A 20346-nucleotide genomic window follows, 5' to 3' on the forward strand; every position below is an offset into this window, starting at 1 on the left:
AACACCAATGCAGGATCATTTCCTCCAACTGCCAGCCCGCAGGCGCCCAACATTAACTCCCTGTTGCCCGGGAGAAGTCAGTTCCAATATTTAGGAAATATTGGAACTGACTTCGTCCGGGCAACGGGGATTCATATCTCAGCCCAAACAGTGCGTAGAAGATTGCATCAGGGTGGCTTTCATTTCAGAAGACCAATGAAAAGGTTTGCAGTGAACCAACGCAAACGACCCAGTTGAAGGACCTAGGCTATGGCACATAGATAAAAATTTAAAATCCAGAGTATACTCGGTCAACTTAAGAACAGACTTTTGAAAAATAAGATCTCGCGCATACGTTTCAGCGCTAATAGTTAAGTATTCGGCGACTAAAGAGCGTCAGCCCTACATTTACAGCCCGGTTGTCGTGGTTCGGCTGATGTGGTTGCCGCTAGATATCTCCTTACTTCGAGCAGCTTTGGATACTCGACAACAAAACACGCGACTGCAGCCTCTGTTCTGCATTGTCGTTTATGCAGTGCTTCCAGCCGGCCGGTGTGGCGTGCGGCTCTAAGCGCGTCAGTTTGGAACCGCGTGACCGCTACGGTCGCAGGTTCGAATCCTGCCTCGGGCGTGGATGTGTGTGATGTCCTTACGTTAGTTAGGTTTAAGTAGTTCTAAGTTCTAGGTGACTGATGACCTCAGTAGTTAAGTCCCATAGTGCTCAGAGCCATTTGAACCATTTTTTGCAGTGCTTCCAAAAGTGGATGACTATAGTGATCCTGACTTTAACACTTAATTTAGAGGCTCAAAAAGTGAATAAGAATATTATGTTACTTCACTGGAGAGTGAATATGACGTCATGTCGTCAGATGATTGGCAAATGCTCGTCAGCGGTACAAGATAAATACGTCTGTGCTCCAACCAGCTCCTCCGTGATACCCGTTCACAGGAAACCAAGGATAAAAAGAACATGTGGGTACATCTGGTCGAGCATCTACTCATAAGTATCAGGTTTTTGTAGTTAATGCTAAACGACGCTTGAATTAGTGTAAAGATGAACGCCACTTGACAGTAGATGACTGTAAACGAGTGATTTGGAGTGACAACTAACACTGTAGCCTGTGACTATTCATTGGTAGAGTTTGGGTTTGGCGAATGCCTGGAGAACTTTACCCGTCATTGTGTGTAATGCCAACAGTGAAGTACGGAGGCGATGTTATGGTACTGTTGTACTTCTTATGGTTAGGGTGTAGTTCCCTTATTGCGCTTAATTAAACGAAAAATCTGGAAGATTACGAACATATTTTACAGCATTGTGTGCTGCACACAGTAAAGCAGCAGTTCAGAGAAGATTATTGTATCAGCATAACAACGCACTGTCATAAAGCAGCGTCTGTGAGGCAGTAGTTTCTGCATAACCCAATGGAACACCTTGGGATGATTTACAAGGACGTTTATTTTTGGACCCCAGCATCCAACATCACTACCTTCCTTAACTGTGGCTACGGTAGAATGGGCGGCCGTTCCATCGAAGACATTCAGACACGTCAGTGGAAGTGTCTCAAGCAGAGTTCATGCCAACATGAAGATGAGTCCATCAAAAGCTTCAAAAATGGTTCAAATGGCTCTGAGCACTATGGGACTTAACATCTGAGGTCATCAGTTCCCTAGAAATAGAACTACTTAAACCTAACCTAAGGACATCACACACATCCATGCCCGAGGCAGGGTTCGAACCTGCGACCGTAGCGGTCATGCAGTTCCAGACTGTAGCGCCTAGAACCGCACGGCCACACCGGCTGGCATTAAAAGGTCTCTGGATACTTTTGATCAGACAGTGTATAATCTTGCTATTTATTGTGACAGTGGGCGAGATACAGGACACGTTTTTCAGTGCTAAGCAGAAGAGAGCCGAAAAGAAGTTTGCTCAGAGCCTGGGGTGTGACGTCGCTGTGGCGCTGCCGGCAGGTGCTGACGTACGTGGCGGAGATCACGGAGCCGCGCTTCCGCGGCGCGCTGTCGGCCACCAGCTCGACGTCGGTGATCGTGGGCGTGTTCACGCAGTTCCTGCTGGGCAACCTGCTGCCCTGGCGCACAGTGGCCCTCGTCAACCTCGTCTGCCCCGTCGCCGCTGTCATCGCGCTCTGCTTCGTGCCAGAGAGTCCACACTGGCTCGTCGGTGAGTACCCAATATGGACAACTTTTAATCAAAGAGGATCCCTAATTTTAGTAGTAGAACTGACAGTGAGTATAAATGGTGGCATTAAGATTTTGTTTGAATAGTTAGTGTCTGAATATTCATTTGTACAGGTTCGTCCTGATCACGTAAATTCTACATTTCACAACTACCTTTTGCGGCCATTACCATCTTCAGATCATACAGTATATGATGTAAGTATCAACGTGAAAGTCTGTATATCAAAGTACATAGTGAGCACTCACTATGTCAGTCGAAAGGTGTAATTCTTGAATTAAACGATGATGTTTCGGTTTTCGTTATTATGGGGTTGATGGAATAGTTCTATAGGAAAATTTTCGCAAAAAGTCATCCAATACTATTCAATACCTGTTCGTCGTATATGATCATCGCATCTCCCGCATGGCAGCCGGCTGTACACAGCTGTGTAACGTTGGAACGTGCGGACACTCTCATTCGATGTGATCAACGGATCACAGTGAACCACCTCGCTCCTCAACTGGGCGTCTCTGTTCGTAGTGCTGACACACTCGTCCACTATTTGGAGCACTCAAAGGTTTATGCCCTTTGAGTTCCTCGCCGATTAACAAAAGACCTTAAAGAGCAACAGGTTTGGTCCAAAGAAGAATTCACACCATTGGAAGCAGTATTTGGACGATGACGAAGTTTTTGTTGCAGCAAGACGGTGGATCCGACGTCGACCAGTAGAATGGTACTATGAAGCCATACAGGTTCTCCCAGTAAGGTGACGTAAGGTCGTCCCACTGAACAGGGATTATGTTGAAAAAAAAAAGTTTTGTAGTCAAAACAGTGGGGAATAATATTGTGTATTGGAATCCTGAATGAAACCAACCAACCTGCTTTCGGATAAAAATGAGTTGCGTTACTTATTCAACGCCCCTCGTATAATCTTTAGTATTTTTCTGTACCACGACTTTTCAAAAGCTTCTGTTCTCTTCTTGTATGAACTGTCCATGTTTCCTTTCAGTGCAAGGCTATAAAATACGCTGGCGGAAACGGAAGGTATTAGATCATGAAGCACCATTTCGATACTTATCAATCCTTGTGAATATTTTCATCGTGTAACGAATATTAAATGATTAAACTTTCATTGTAATCTGAACTGATCCCTGTCAACAGCGATGCGATGTGTGACCCTCACACTTTTGTGTTCGTTGTAGCATGGAAAAAAGAACCTTCAAATATCATCTTGAAGAATTTTTTGACATAGCTGAAAAACAAGTTGTGTCAGTATGTTGTGATTACTGGCTGGAGGCTCGTATGAAAGAATATGTCCTTCTATCGCATCGTGGGCACGCTTTCTGCGAGACAAGACAAACGTCCGTACATTTCTCAAGGCGTTTGCGCTGTGAACTGCATTGTGGGGTCTTTCATTATCCTGCTTGAGTGTGCCATTTAGTACCCTGGTCATGAAGCATATGACAACAGGGTTTACCAGTCTAAAAACATACTGGCGAGCATTCACCTCCTCTTCAACAGTTACCAAATTACTTCCATTACCATAAATAATTCCGCAAACCATGGTTCTAGAATCGTTGCGTCCTGTTACCTTCCAACAGATCATCTACAGATAAGGTAGCATTAATCTAGCCGCCACAAACAGGAAAGAGACTCATCGCTGAAGACTTCAGAACGCTACTTGATGCCGCAGTTGACTCTATACCACGCAAGTCTCTGTTGTTCATGATAAGGTAAAAGAACGGACCGGCAAAATTACAGACCAATATCCTTAACATCAGTTCGCTGCAGAATTCTAGAACATATTCTGAGTTAGAATATAATAAATTTTCTAGAGACCAAAAAACTTATGTCCACGAATGAGCACGGTTTTAGGAAGCGCCGCTCGTGTAAAACTCAGCATGCCCTTTTCTCACATAATATATTGTAAATTATGGATGAAGGGCAACAGGTTGATTCCATATTCCTAGATTTCCGGAAAGCGTTTGGCTCTGTGCCCCATTTCAGGCTGTTAATGAAAGTACCAGCATATGTAAGAGGTCCCTAGATATGTGAGTGGCTCTGAGACCTCTTAAGTAATAGAACCCAGTAAGTAGTCTTCGATGGCGAATGTTCGTCAGAGACAAAGAACGTGAGATAGGGCTGCTATTATTTTCTATGTACATAAATGATCTGGCAGACAGGATGGGCAGCAATCTGTGGTCGTTTGCTGATGATGCTGTGGTGTACAGGAAGATGTCACGTTGAATGACTTTAGAAGAATACAACATAACTCAGACAAAATTTCTGGTTGGTGTGATGGAATGGCAGCTAACTCGAATTGTACAAAAATGTAAGTTAATGCGGTGAGTAGGAGCAACTAATCCTTAATGTTTGGATACATTATTAGTAGTTCCATGCTTGACACAGTCATGTCGTTTAAATATCTGGGCTGAAAGTTACGGAGCGATGTGAAATGGAACGAGCGTGGGAGAATTGTGGTAGGGAAGAGAAATGACCGACTTCAGTTTGTAGGGAGAATTTTAGGAAAATGCGGTTGATCTGTAAAGGAGACCGTATATAGGACGCTAGTGCTACCTGTTCTTGAGTACTGCTCGAGTGTTTGGGATATGCATCAGGTCGGATTAAAGCAAGACATCGAAGGAATTCAGAAGTGGGCTGCTTTATTTGTTACTGGCAGGTTCGAACAACTTACAAGTGTTATGGAGATGCTTCAGGAACATAAATCGGAAAGCCTCCTTTCGAGGAACACTATTGAGAAAATTTAGCGAAACGGCATTTGAAGCTGACTGCTCAACGATTCTAGTGCTACCAACACACATTTAGAGTAAGGACCGCGAAGATAAGACATCATAAATTAGGGCTCATCTGGAGGCATACATGCAGTTGGTTGTCCCTCGCTTTATCTGCGAGTGGAGCAGGAAAGGAAGTGACTAGTAGCGGTACAGGATGCCCCGTGCCACGTATCATATGGTGGCATGCGGAGTATGTATGTAGAGATAGATGTAGATGTAAATGCAGATGTCAGTGGTTAACAATGCATGGCAACTCGAGACGTTCTGAAAACCTACATTAACGTTAGACACATTCGACACTCAGCATGAACTGACAGCATCCTTAAGTTGTAGTAGTGACTTTCTGCCGGCCGGTGTAGCCGAGCGGTTCTAGGCGCTTCAGTCTGGAACCGCGCGACCGCTACGGTCGCAGGTTCGTATCCTGCCTCGGGCATGGATGTGTGTGGTCTCCTTAGGTTAGTTAGGTTTAATTAGTTCTAAGTTCTAGACGACTGATGACCTCAGAAGTTAAGGCGCATAGTGCTCAGAGCCATTTGAACCAGTGACATTCTCCTGTACTGAAAAAAATTATCGTCAGGATGAAATTTTGATCAACAAAGGTACATAAATACTGGAGTATCCATTTGGCAGGATATGATCAAGACGTTTATGGAGTAATATTTCCATTTCTGTCAGTGTACCTTATAACCTGCTAAATGTTGTACAGAATTGAGCACTGCCCACAAACTTCGAGTTTTCCTACTTTGTTCCAGGCTACTCTCACATTTCACTGCAAATTTGTTTCTTTGCATCTTTTGAACCATATTTTGCATCTTATAGGGGTCAGGACCCAGACTCCTCCAGTGGTCAGGAGAGGGCCGGGAAGGATGCACTTGTGAGGTCCTAGTTACGCTCAAGAGCGCAAAGAAAACATCATTGACAATAACATTTATTTGGCAGTAACACAGGATTGACTTCCAACGCACGATGACACAAGCAGCCCAGTGGAACTGTGCCTTGTCGGAGGAGGAAAGCCAGTGTGCAATGGACCAGAAGCAGTACGGCCAGTGCAGTGCAGTGAAGAGATAGGTAGTCGATGCTATCGAGGGGCGGCTGTCGACCGCGGAATCTGGCGGCCTCCAACTCTACATGTCGATCACCCAAGTGCTTTCGTGATCACTCAGGAGTTATGCCCCAGGTCCATATGAAGTACTCGCTGACACGCAGGGGTCGGCTTTCAGCCCCTATTTAGGAAACAGGGCCAGCAGCATCAGCGTCTGCCATAGGAATGGGATGAGCAGCAGCATTGGGTACTGGAAGGTGGATGACAGACGGTGTCCAGGTCTCACAAGTCAAGTCTCCAGGCGCCATCAGCATGGCCTCGAAGTTGGCAGAGCAGCTGGCAGCAGCAGCGTCCTTCCAGTTGGACGCATGGACCCATAGACGATGGGAGACAACTAGGCGCGCTGAGAGTCAACTTCCATAGCCTCCCCTCTAACTGGGCAGCTGAAACTTGCACAAAGGTTGAGACTACCCACTGGGCAATTGGCAATCAACACTCGCCAATCAAATATTTGTTAAGAAGGGTGGGTATTCACGTATGTGCTTCTCGTGCACTCTGCGGCGACGGTGATGATATCTATGACATCATGTATCCCGGTTTTTATTTCGCTATCAGCTCTGCTAGTGACTTCTGACTCTTGCAGCTTCACCTTTCAGAGGCTCTTTTCTGCTAGCTCGACACCTGAATACTTATTGTTGCGTTATTCTTTGCCATCTTTAAGAAACTCTGCTTTGTCACTTTATCTCTAGACTTCCATGACTGCATCATATTTTACTTGTAGACCTGGGAGCGCGGTTATTCCCCTACACTGCGATAACTTCCGTGTTTGCCGCAACTCGCTCAGCGTTTCCCCCTATCTGGCAATCTGCTGATCATTGACACATGCAGTTTGGCTTCAAGGAGCTGCCAATGTAGAACTTGGACGATTTTTTAGTGTCCACTGGAGATGCTATCCTGGGGTGTAAGATCTCCCCCTTCCATAAGAAAATTAGTTGTCGAATTTTTCAGTTTGGCATATCCATCATAACCTCATCCTACATATTTTGCTCCATTAGTTACCCCTAATACGAATTTAGTTATTGTTCCGTTACCATTCCACTAATTTACATGATTTTCAACAGTTGATATATCGTTGGGGCAGAGTCCTTGGAGAATTCATTTCTTAGATGCTAACGGAGATATTCCTACATTTAAAGGTTCATCCATTAGTTTATACGTAATTCCGTTACTACGTCTTTCATTCACAAACTAATCAACGGGTATCTGATGCACAGATAAGTTTGAGTGGTGCACTGACTTCCGTTTAAAACAGAAACAGATTGCGCAAATCGCAATCAGAACCACTACAGAGCGGGTAGGTGTCATGCGTATATAATTATACTATGATGTTGTTCGACTGTAATTCTCCCTTTTTGCATTACTTCAAATGGTTCAAATGGCTCTGAGCACTATGGGACTCAACTTCTGAGGTCATTAGTCCCCTAGAACTTAGAACTAGTTAAACCTAACTAACCTAAGGACATCACAAACATCCATGCCCGAGGCAGGATTCGAACCTGCGACCGTAGCGGTCTTGCGGTTCCAGACTGCAGCGCCTTTTGCATTACTACTAGTTCGTCTAGTGTACATAGAATATCTGGATTCAGGGTATTATTTAGCAAGAGTTTTGGGTAGGCAGCACCTCTGGCCGCTTCTCGGGCCGGAATAAAATAGGTTGTTCCCACTTGAGTGTGGTCGTATCAGTGATCGTAGGTGGTAGACGAAATGTCATGTTTGCTAAGTACCGTTTACTATTATTCCGCTATCCCGTGATTCGACTCTGTTCACACCTGTTGTTTTCCCATCTTCGTAACAGTTTACTGTGGTTACGTCTGATGAAAAAGCTGAGGAGACCCAGTGGGTGCTAACTCTTGGAAATGTGGATACAGCGTTAACACTTCCCTTTGATATTCACTTGCTTCGGTTTTTAACCAGGAGTACCTAGACTTTGCATGCCCGTACGCCAGTCTGTATCGTCCTACTTGGGAAGATCCTAACACTTTCCCTCTGGCATCTTCGCTCTGAAATTGTTACTATTTCTTTCGTTCATACCCGTACCCATTTCGGTAAGTGAGCTGAGAGAAGGAATCTTCGTCATTATCTCCCCCTCCCTTCAGAAGGCGAGAATACCCAAGTAAAACCATATCCTCATATACAGAAACAACGTTGGTTAATCCCTCCAGGAAAAATTAAAAAAGACACTTTAAAACATACTATAAATAGAACGAAATAAAACTGGATGACTTTCTAATAATCTATACGTGAACAAATGAAGTGCAGTATAGGCAGACAACAGTCTCAAATCTTATCTATAGATGTGGCCTAAGGGCGTAAGTCTGCAGTATAGGCAGACAACAGTCTCAAATCTTATCTATAGATGTGGCCTAAGGGCGTAAGTCATTTTAGGTGTACTGGGGTTGTCAATCGTCTGTTTCTGTTTCATTCTAAGAAGCTTCGCATTTTCTGCTGCGGATGCTGCTGATACATGCGGCAATACATCGACAACTCCCTTAAGAGGCTTAATACGTCTCACGTAAATAATCGAAGTCTCCGTTGGCATCTGCATTTTAACACTGACAGGTGACGTCATTTCCCCTACTTGGTATGTTCGATGGTATTGGGTCACGAATTTCTTTGTTTTGCCGTTTACTGTATATGGGTTTGTTACTAATACTCAGAGGGCAATCGTGCATTGCCATAACATCCCTACGTGTCGTCTATCTCCTCTTGTCGTTCTAAGGCTCCCGTATAAGCGCGTTTTACTTGTTACCAAATGTCTCATAATTTCTTAGCAAACGTTCCGATCCAAGCTTTGGCTTAATCACTTCGAAAGGTGCTGGTATTTTTCTCCCATATAGTACGTCTTATGGCGAAAGACCTGTAGCCATATGTGCTTCAGAATTCTGTGCAGTGGTTACAAAATTGAAAGAAGTCCCAATTTGCATGATTACTGCTTAATAGCTCAGTATATTCGAAACTGTGCGATGCTCTCTCTCTCTGTTCTCCCATTGGCTCGAAGGTAGAAGGGATTTGTTTGCAGCTTGTGATCGGAGCAATTGGACAATTGCTTCACAATATCGGGCATGAAATACATACTCTGGTCTGTAATTAATGTGTCCAGAATGCCAAATGTGACCAACCAATTATTTACTAGCGCTTGAGCAGTTGTACTCGCTTTTTTGTCAGGAATTCCAACCATTACTGTACAAAGCGAGAAATCATCAATTATAGTCAATATGTATTTATTTTTGGCGGTTTTTAATGGGCCTAAAATGTCCAATTAGAGCGTTTCAGATGGTTTAGATACTTCCAGGAGACAATTTGACGGAATCGGTCGGTGCCTAAGATCAGCTCGTTGTGCGCAAGGTACGCAGCTGCTGAATTACTGGTCGACTTCTCGTTTGCTAGTCCTCCAGGAAAATTTTTCGACAATACGTCTATCATTTATAAATTATAGAGCACAGCAATCAGTCGTCCTTTTTCGTCGGTTTTATTTGGTAAATCCAGATTTCGGCTAGAGCCTAGCCAACATCAATGCACTATTTTCTAGTCTCAGTGCATGTCAGTTCCCTGTTGCTCGGGCGTCAGTCACAGAGAAGTGACATGCATTGAGACTAGAATAATAGTGCATTGAAAGTGGCTAGGCACTAGCCGAAAACTGTATTTACCAAAGAAAACCTGCAAAAAAGGACGACTGATTGCTGCGCTCTGTAATTTATAAATCAGATCACAGTCGCTGAGTGCACCCACGTTCCTAATGGAAGGTGACTTGAATACGTATTTCAGTTGCTCTTCCCCCACCATGGCCTGACAACATATAGTCATGCGCTTGTGCCAAGACTTCGATCTGGAAAGTTGCACCTACTACCACTCGTAATCTGCATTTTGTTGTTCTGCAAAGCAAGCCATTGTGTGTCATGAACTGAGGTCGCAACTTGAACTGTTGACAGTCAGCATCAGCAATTTGAGCCTTTCGCCATTCTGACCAGTATTTGCAGAAAATTTTCTGCTCAAACTGTCGGCGTTTGCATGGCTACGAAGTGCTGGTGTAGCCTTTGAACACAACCGATAGCATTCTTACTATTCATGTGAAACATAGAAGTGGACTGATATGTAAATCGTATACTCTTGACGATATTCGCTAGAAACTGTACAGAGTGTCTAAAGGTATGACTCAATGATTTTATCTTGGAACTCTTCCATTTGGTCGGTGTTTGCATAGAAAATAGTAATATCAGAAATTGAGCCCGCCTTGATGTTCGCTAAGTAAAAAACGGCAACAGAAAAAAAACGCACAGAAAATATGTCGCAAACAGCGACAATAATTGCTTAAAACATGCTGTAACATACAGTAAATAAGGTAGTATGAAAGTATCCATGGTAAACTATATTTAAAAAAAACGAATAGTAAAGAAATGTAATAAAGTGCTACTGGGTGTGTATAACCATGCTATTTTCTGCATGTTTTAGATTTAAAAAAACCCACTGATGATGGAGATATTTGTCCCCGAAACTAGTTTGGGAGAATAAAGAAATAAACGAATAACAAGGTGTTTTGCAGCAAGGTCGACTCAATTTCTGATATTACTGTAGTATGAATCTACTGACAAAATCATGCACTCAGCCTTATTAAAAAACAATCTAATTCAAAAAGTAAAGAGAGATCTTATGAAGGATGGTGCGTTATCTCTCCTACCCAAGAGCTATGCTCAGAAACGCGGACGCGCGCAATGTCTGTTGTATATTAACTTTATAGACCGTAAATTCCACGCACAAAAATGTTATGAGGCGTAAATCTGTTCACTTAATGACGGGTGTAGCTACCACACGACTACATTTCTGACCTCCAGTTCTTCACTGAACATTTGTTGGGGATTTAGCCTCTCTTTGTAAGAATAGTAGGTGGAGAAAATACTTCTCCATTTGCCATTCCGTAAGATAGTAGTTCAATTTGTTTCTGGAGAGGGCCCACCTTCAGAAAAACATAATTTTTTGTTTTTATTTTTATTCATCAGACATGTTTCGCAGAAGTTTCAGCGTCATCAGTGGTTTTTTTATTATCTTTTTTTGTTACCACATGCTATGCGTTTCATGAATTTTTATGTTATTTAATGCAGTTGTTTTGTTTCATAATTGCTTTAAATAATATAAAAATCCAGGGAGTACAAAACATGTGGTAACAAGAAAGATAATAAAAAAACCACTGATGATGCTGAAACTTCAGCGAAACATGTCTGGAAAATAAAAATAAAAATTGTGTTTTGCTTAAGGCGGACCCTCTCCAAGAACAGATCTACTTGTAAGCAAACACAGAGAGAGAAGAGCTTCAATCTCAAGATGATTAGAAAGTTCGAGTTACGAAACTAAGGAAAGATTACGAACTGCATTCGATTTGGTATACTACATAACAAGAGAAAAATTATCACTGGGACATGAGACAGGTCTAACAAAAAACGAGGAGCTATTCGTGATTACAACAAACTTATAATCACACAGACTAGTTGTGTTTTTTTTCGTGCTAATGTACCGTGATCGTCGCTATTTTCAATGAAAATTAATATCATGAGCAACAAACCTCAGAGGTTTTCTAGTAGTGCTGGACACGCAATCTCAATACTTTATATTCTATAAGCGTAATCTCCTACGAAACGATTATCGTGTGAAGATTCAGTAGATCAACTGTAAACCTGATGTGAGACGCTAAATGAAACGAAAACGATGAGAAATTAGTTTCTGCTTTTGTTCGGTTGATATTGTATTTGCTAAATTCTAATAAGATAAGGGGACAATATCGCGTTGCATTGTAGAAAGAAAAGTGGACCTTCCTTTTCGTTTTTTTGTCTCATTCACTTCTCCCCGAAGGTTTTCCTGTCACATTGGTTGCTAAGTTTAACATAGTTGCGTAACACCAAAAACAGTGATTAATATTAACATCATTCGTGCCAATTTAACTGGAAAAATAAAAATAAAATAGATACCTCCCCTCTAATAACGTGATATCCACGGACAAGTAATGATAACAGCTGCAATTCCAAATGGCATAGGCTCTGCATGATTCTGGACGAGGAAAAGAATCACAGATCCATTAGTGTCGCGAAAACCAGCGCACGTCGATCAATTTGTCTGGGTATCGCCCATAAAGCTTAATGCATAATTGCAGGCTATCCGACAAATTCTGAATGGTATACAAATCCGAATAATTCGTGAACATTCAAGGTGTATGTGCCTCCTTGAACGGTCCTCAGTTTACGCAGCCACATTTTTAGAGTTGTTGAATTGAATGTTGTCCTCTTCGGAACAGCTGATAATGTTACTGAATAGCTTAAAATGATGGGGAAAAGGTACAACTTTATTTTCAGTGAAATGGATTAAACGTACATCTCACCTCTATCGCAGTCCCTATCACATAGTTTAAATCGTCCATGGAATATCACACGGCCTTGGTTGGACCTTGCATACCGTCCGGTCGGAGGGCTTCCTGAGACTGAAGACATGAAACAGCACCTCACTCACACAGAGCAATTCCATTTCTCTGAACAGACGGCATTCTCCGTTTAGTGATTGTACACTGTTCGCGGCTCTTCAGTCACTGTAATCGGGTAACTTTGTGAGCAAGGATTTCATGCACGTAATTCTGCTTCAAATATCCGCAGTATTCTTTCAGTAACTAATCGGAAAGACCACGTCCCGCAATAATTCTTACTTACTATAGGTGAGTCGGCGTAAGAAGTTCCCTGAGAGTTGCAGTGAGCTCGGCAGTGCAACTTTCCGCACCTACCTCAGCCAGTCACGTAACTCGATTTTGTAAACGTTCTAATCGAAACTTCTAAGTGTTGTCACAGTTGTGTAGCCGCCTACTGTTTTCGATTGCAGCCATCTGCGCTTCACAATTGAAAAATGGCAACGGTGCTGCTGAATGTCGGAGATCTACTTATCCCGACTCGACTACACGAGGTGTCCCGGAAACGCTGCGACAGACTTCGAGGGGCTGCAGAGAGTGTCTTGAGAAGCAAGTTGAGGACAGGAACCTGTGTCCAGAAACGTCATGCAACGACGCTATAGAGCGTCGAAGGTATCGGCGCCGACGCCTACCACTGAGTGACCCCTTTCAACAGCATTACTCTGCAATTCACACTTGAGTACCTGGCAGAGGGTTCATCGACCATTTTCATACTACTTCTCTATCATTCCACTCTCGAATAGCCCGTGGAAAAAAAGAACATCTAAATCTTTCCGTTTAAGCTCTGATTTCTCTTATTTTATTATGATAATCATTTCTCCCTACGTAGGTGGGTTTCAACAAAATATTTTCACATTCGGAAGAGAAAGTTGGTAATTCAAATTTCGTAAATAGATCTCGCCACAAAGAACACCGCCTTTGTTTCAGTGACTGCCACCCCAACTCGCGTATCGTATCAGTGACACTCTCAAACCTATTGCGCGATAACACGAAATGAGCTGCCCTTCTTTGCATTTTTTCGATGTCCTCCGTCAATCCTACGTAGTAAGGATCCCACGCCGCACAGTAATATTCCAGCAGAGGACGAACAAGTGTAATGTAGGCTGTCTCTTTAGTGGATTTGTCGCATCCTCTAAGTGTTCTGCCAACAAAGCGCAGTCTTTGTTTCGCCTTCCCCACAATATCATATATGTGGTCTTTCCAATTTAAGTCGCTCGTAATTGTAATTCCTAGGTATTCAGTCGAATTGACTGCCCTTAGATTTGTGCGATTTATCGTATACCCAAAATTTATCGGATTTCTTTTAGTACCTATGTGGATGACCTCGCCTTTTCTTTGTTTAGTGCCAGTTGCCACTTTTCGCACCATTGTATTGTATTGTATGTTAACCGGGGACCTAGAGGCGACGGAGAGGCTCCGTCCCCGCCGCAGCCGCAGTGGTCCACAACCGCACGACGACTATCGCAGTCCACTTCACCCCTCCGCCGCCCCACACCGAACCCAGGGTTATTGTGCGGTTCGGCCCCCGGTGGACCCCCCAGGGAACGTCTCACACCAGACGAGTGTAACCCCTATGTTTGCGTGGTAGAGTAATGGTGGTTCACGCGTACGTGGAGAACTTGTTTGCGCAACAGTCGCCAACGTAGTGTAACTGAGGTGGAATAAAAGGAACCAGCCCGCATTCGCCGAGGCAGATGGAAAGCCGCCTAAAAACCATCCGCAGACTGGCCGGTTCACCGGACCTCGACACCAATCCGCCGGGCGGATTCGTGCCGGGGACCAGGCGCTCTCTCCCGCCCAAAAAGTCGTGCGTTAGACCGCACGGCCAACCCGGCGGGCTTCCGCACCATACAGAAATTCTCTCTACATCATTTTGTAATTGGAGTAGATCGTCTGTTGATTTTACTAGACGGTAAATTACTGCGTCATCTACAAACAATCTAAGGGGGCTGCTCACATTATCACCTAGATCATTTGTGTAAATCAGGAAAAGCAGAGGGCCTATGACACTACCTTGCGGAACGCCAGATATCACTTCTGTTCTACTCGATGGTTTACCGTCTATCACTACGAACTGTGACCTCTCTGAGAGGAAATCACGAATCCAGTCACACAACTGAGACGTTACTCCATATGCACGCAATTTGATTAATAGTCGCTTGTGAAGAACGGTATCAAAAGCCTTCTGGAAACCTAGGAATATAGAATCGACAGCACTCATTACTTCATGGGAATAAAGAGCTAGCTGCGTTGCACAAGAACGATATTTTCTGAATCCGTGTTGGTTATGTATCAATAAGTCATTTCCTTCAAGGTGATTCATAATGTTAGGGTACAGTATATGCTCCAAAATCCTTCTGCAAACCGAGGTCAGTGATATGGGTCTGTAATTCAATGGGTTACTCCTATTTCCTTTCTTGAATATTGGTGTGACCTGTGCTACTTTCCAGGCTTTAGAAACAGACCTCTCGTCAAGTGAGCGGTTGTATATGATTGCTAAGAAAGGCGCTATTGTGTCTGCATACTCTGAAAGGAACCTGATTGGTATACCATCTGGACCGGAAGACTTGCCTTTCTTAAGTGATTTGAGTTGTTTCGCAACACTTAAGATATCTACTTTTATGTCACTCATGCTAACAGCTGTTCTGGTTTCGAATTCTGGAATATTTACTTCGTCTTCTTTAGTGAAGGAATTGCGGAAAACTGTATTTAGTAACTCCGCTTTAGTGGCACCATCATCGGTAACATTTCCATCGCTATCGCGCAGTGTTTGCCACTGTTTTTTGCCACTAGTGTACTTTACATACGACCAGAATCTCTTTGAATGACTTTGTACGATGAGAGAACTGTAGGCGGAACATCTCGCAATGTTATTTGTTATTCAGTGACAGTTACTGATTACCACGATAGCTAGCTGCTGCGAAGAAAGGCCTTGTCTCCTATGAATATGACGCTGCGTTGCCCCTGTGAATGATGGTTCCGGACACACGTTTCCATCCACAATTTATTTTTTCCCCTGGAATTCTTTAAAATCTCAGTGTTTTTCGGTGTACAGGAGAAGTAAAATAAACTGTATGTGGAAACCCGTACCTGAATCCACAGTCCACCAAGGCGACAGAGCAATGCATTCGTAGAAGATAAGGTTTTCTTCGCAGGAGCTATCTGCATCTTCTCCACTGTGATTATGGCAATCAGTCGCGATCACTGAAAAGCAAACATTTCAGATGCTCCATCTACGTCCGTCAGCATGCAAAATCACGATTGCCGCCAAAGGGGTGTCCTAGCTGCAGGAACCGGAACCTATATCGTCGACACTCAGCGGCACCGTTGTGTGACGTTTATGGATACTGATTCAAACCTTGAGGACATACTTTACAACCCCTTGAAGTCTGTCGCAATATTTCTGGGAGACCCTGTAGAGAATGAGCTTTTGGATACAAGCCGTGACATTTCGTGGCGTTTTCCTTTCAAGACATATAAATGATGTAGTGGGTAATTTCGGAAGCTACATGAGGCTGTTCAATGATATAGAACGTCGCAACTCTAGAAAATCCTAGTAACGAAATGTTGGAAGCTCTGCTGAGGGTCGACACTTGATGCACAGATTTGCAGTTGAACCCCAGAAAGAAAGGGCGTAACGTATTGCCCATAAGTAGGCGGAAATAACAATTATTGTTTAATTGCATGTTTTTTCGAACAGTCACTGGACATAGTCACTTCCACTAGATACTAGGAATTCCATGTCAACAAGCGATAAACACATCAGTAGAGAAGTTAGACATCTCTTGAAAGCAAAGACGCAGTTGGCGCCACAAACATCTGAGTTTTCCACCGCATTGCTATTGGAAGAAACCATAGAAGTAGGCGTTGATGCTAACTGCTGCTTTCAAATGGCTGAACAACTTCTTTTCAAATATCTTAGAGTCACGTCATCTGCCACCTTTCCTCAAGAAAATTAAGATAATTGAGTTACCAAAGCTAACCAAAGATACGTCCAAAGCCGAAAACTATCGCTCCATTTCTCTCCTAGTATCACATTCGAGCTCCTATAGAGCTCCAAGAGAATCTGCTCAGCAGTTAACAAACACATCCCAAGAGAGAAAGCTGGGTTCAGACCAGGAAGAGCTTGTGAGGAACAGGTGCTAGTAATAGCATCTCATATCGAAAACAGATTTGAGAGGCAGAACATAAACATGGGCGTCTTCTTACAAGGGGAAGGCCTCAGACACGGCCAACCGATTCGGCGCAAATTTGGCAGATCGCTTGTGTACAACCTGAAACGAAAGAATCTGAGACATTTTGGGTCAACACCCCCGCGTTTTTGAGAAAATCACCCCTAAAGGTTATGACGAGCAGTCGACTAAAAATTGGGGGATCGATACATAATTGTAAATAGAGCAATTTTCTTCATCAGGTATGAGGTCCAAAAACGCATATTTTTCCAGAAGTCGAGGTAAGAAACTTTTACAACTGCCACTTCTGTACCCGCATGGTAAACGCTTTTCGTCAACAGTACCGATAGAGCAACGGCCAAGGTAACTGGTTGGGAATCGGAGAATCCGGGTTCGAATCTCGAAGAAACTTTATTTCCGGGCTTCAGAATTGCATTGTGCTTCTGGAAACCCAGCGGGAATTGCACAACCGCACGGATGCAATAACTATTCACAGCATAATTCATAACAAACTTTCAGCACCGATTTTTCAGGCGATGATATCGTATGCGTGGTGCGCATCAAAATTAATTCCCGAAAAAGACATATTTTAAAACGTAAACCAAGTTTGTTTTCCGCCGACTCTTCGGTATGAACAATGTAGTTGTCGAAAGATTGCATTCATTAGATGTTCTTGGTGCCGTGAGTATATTTGTCTCGAATGTTTATATGACAAGTACCATCCATCTAGTTGTTCGAAGAAAAGTGAGGACACGTAACAGTGACCGGAAGAACCATTGTAAAGTGACCTGGAGTAACATTTTAGTTGTTTACTATCCCAAGAGGTTTGAGAAATTTATTTGCCTACCTTATTATTATCATTCCTTATTGATTTACTTCTCTTATTAACCCTCTATCCCTATCATTTGATATATGGAAAAATACAAACGAAAAGAATAACATCCGCTAGGGTTCTCCGATTCCCAGCGAGTTTCATGGAAAAATACAAACGAAAAGAATAACATCCGCTAGTGTTCTCTGATTCCCAGCGAGATACCTTAACCGTTGCGCTGTCGGTGAAAAGCGTTTACCATGTGGGTACAGATGCTGCAGTTGTAAAATTTTCTTTCCTCGATTTCTGGAAAAGTATGAGTTTGTGGACCCCATACATGACGATGAAAATTGCTCTATTTACAATTATCTGTCAATCCCTCCAATTTTTAGTCGATTGCTCGTCATAACCTTTAGGGATGATTTTCTCAAAATAGCGGGGGTGTTGACCCAAAATATCTTAGATTAGTTCGTTTTAGGTTTTACACAAGCGACCTGCCAAATCTGAGCCGAATCGGTTGGCCTTGTCTCAGGCCTTCCCCTTGTTAGATCTAACAACAGCCTACGATACCGTCTGGCGCGACAGACTCCCGCTCAAATTCATCACTTTCATTCCGTGTTCGAAACTAACCGATCTAATTGGCAACATGCTGAACAGTATATACATCCAGATGTCATCAGAGAACTCTAAAAGCAGAGTTCACAAAAAAATAGGGTATCCCACAAGGTTCTGTTTTGACACCACTCCCTCTTAATTTGTATACATACGATCTTACAGAACCAAAGTCCAGGAAATTTATTTACGCTAATGATACTGCTCTGATCGCTCAGGATCAAAGCTTTAGGGAAGCTGAGCAACACTAACATCAGACCTGAAGTCGTTGGATGAATGCTTCAAACATAATTCTCTCCGACGGAATAAACAAGCAAACCATAAGTCTAACATCGCATTTAGAGATCAGAGTCTCTAATATTGCAGCACTCTGAAGTACCTAAGGGTGTGTAGACAGGTCTCTGACATACAAAATCCATCTCCGGAAAGTGACTGCTAAAATCAAAACTTGGAGCAATATACCACGGAAGTTAGCAGGAACTGCCTGGGGTGCCACTGTAGCAGTCCTCAAAGCATCAGCCCTAGTCCTTTTACACTCAATGGTGGAATACTGCTGTTCCACTTGGCTAAAAAGTGGTCATACTAAAATAATTGGCGCAAAGCCCAATTAACCAATCCCCCTCATCACAGGGTGTATTCGTCTCACAAACACGCACTGGCTGCCGGTACTTCGTAATATCCCACCACCACCAATAAGATGATCACACTCACTGCTGAACGTGTGGACAGGAATTTAAAAAAAAAAATCATTCAGGAAATCCGCTATCAGAACCCCAGAGACTGAGATATAGAAAACCATCGTGGCGCAATGCAGTCAACCTGCAAGACGGTAACTTCACCATGCAAGAAGCCAGGAACCATCAGTCAATGTTGCATGAAGCATCACCAACTAATCAAATCTCCCTGGGAGCGACCCCAACGACACTGGTGCTTACTGAATCGGAGCAAAACTAACCGGGACAGATGTGAATCACTTCTGCACCAACGGGGACAGAAGTTCTCCCTTGAATGTGACTGAGGTAAGAAGCAGCAAACTGTACATCATACATCATTTGAATGCTCCCTCAGAGCATTCAAAAGAACAGTGGAAGACCTTAACAATTTGTCTGAAGGAGCTCCTGACTGGATTCCCAAGCTGGCCTTAAAGCTAAGGACCCATTACGAACTTGAGATTGCGTGTATCTGTATAGAAATTCATATATTTGTTGTAAATAGTTGTCTATATTTCTCTGTCATTATACAATAAGCAAATAAATATTTGGCAGTATAGGGATGAAACGATTTCAAGTTGAAAGATCATTTAAAACTAATCGTAGGTAACGCAGGTGACAGATTGAGATTCATTGAAAGAAAACTTTGGTGCTGTCCACGCTTAAATGATGGTTATAAGACTATCCTTCGAGTAATATTTGCCTATTGATCCTCAATCTGGCACCCTTGACAGGTGGGATTGATAGAGGAAATGGAAAGAAATAAAAATGAAGTGCAGCGTATAATGTTAAGGATTCGTTTAGTAAGTGAGAAATACACACAACTCAAGTGACAGATATTACGAGAGGGGCGTTTTGCATCACAGTGTGGTCGCGAGAGTGTGCGTTCTTGCATACGTATGTTACGAAACGACCGCATTGCTAAAATTAGTTTCTAGCTCACACGGTTCTTACCAATATTCGTTCTTCCCGCACATCATTCCCGACTGTGACAGAAAAGGGGGAACTGACAATAGTATGCGGGCGTGTTGAAAAGTAATGCCTCTGAATTTTTAATTTGAAAAAACGCAAAGGTTTTTCAATAAAAGGAACGTCATTAAAATCCTACATCTTTATTCTTAGTGATTACATATTTATTTCTCAATATAGTTACCCTGGTGACGAACCCATTTCTCCCAACGAGAGACCAGTTTGTTGATACCGTCACTGTGAAATCATCGGAGGTGTTCTTTATGTAAACAAATTAAAATCGGACGAGGCCAAGTCGGGGCTGTTTTGAGGATGATAGATGACAGTGAACAAAAGACATCGAATTGCTGTAGATGTCGCAGCGCTGCTGTGTGGTGCTGGAAGGGAGGATTCTCCATGTTTAGACGAACTCTTCAAATTCGAAACTCGATTACAGCACGCTGTTTCTCATTCGTCGACATAGTTACGTTGTACATAGCCAAGTTACACGCTACAGTTCTGAGCCCTCTATCGGTAGAGGGCTGCAAATAAGTAGACGTGATGAATAAAGATGTAGAATGTTAATAACTTTTGTTTCATTT

General features: G+C 43.0%; 1 protein-coding gene across 2 annotated transcripts in view; it reads left to right on the plus strand.

Moving 5' to 3' along the window:
- LOC124612616 (facilitated trehalose transporter Tret1-like) overlaps positions 1–20346 on the plus strand; it is a 492469-nt gene that overhangs the window by 389829 nt on the left and 82294 nt on the right. For both annotated transcript variants that reach the window (XM_047140910.1, XM_047140911.1), the window contains one exon: positions 1948–2158. In XM_047140910.1, the coding sequence (XP_046996866.1) occupies positions 1948–2158 (211 nt within the window). The remainder of the gene's footprint in view (positions 1–1947; positions 2159–20346) is intronic.

The sequence above is a fragment of the Schistocerca americana genome, chromosome 4 (genome assembly GCF_021461395.2).
Source record: "Schistocerca americana isolate TAMUIC-IGC-003095 chromosome 4, iqSchAmer2.1, whole genome shotgun sequence".
NCBI classification, from domain to species: Eukaryota; Metazoa; Arthropoda; class Insecta; order Orthoptera; family Acrididae; genus Schistocerca; species Schistocerca americana.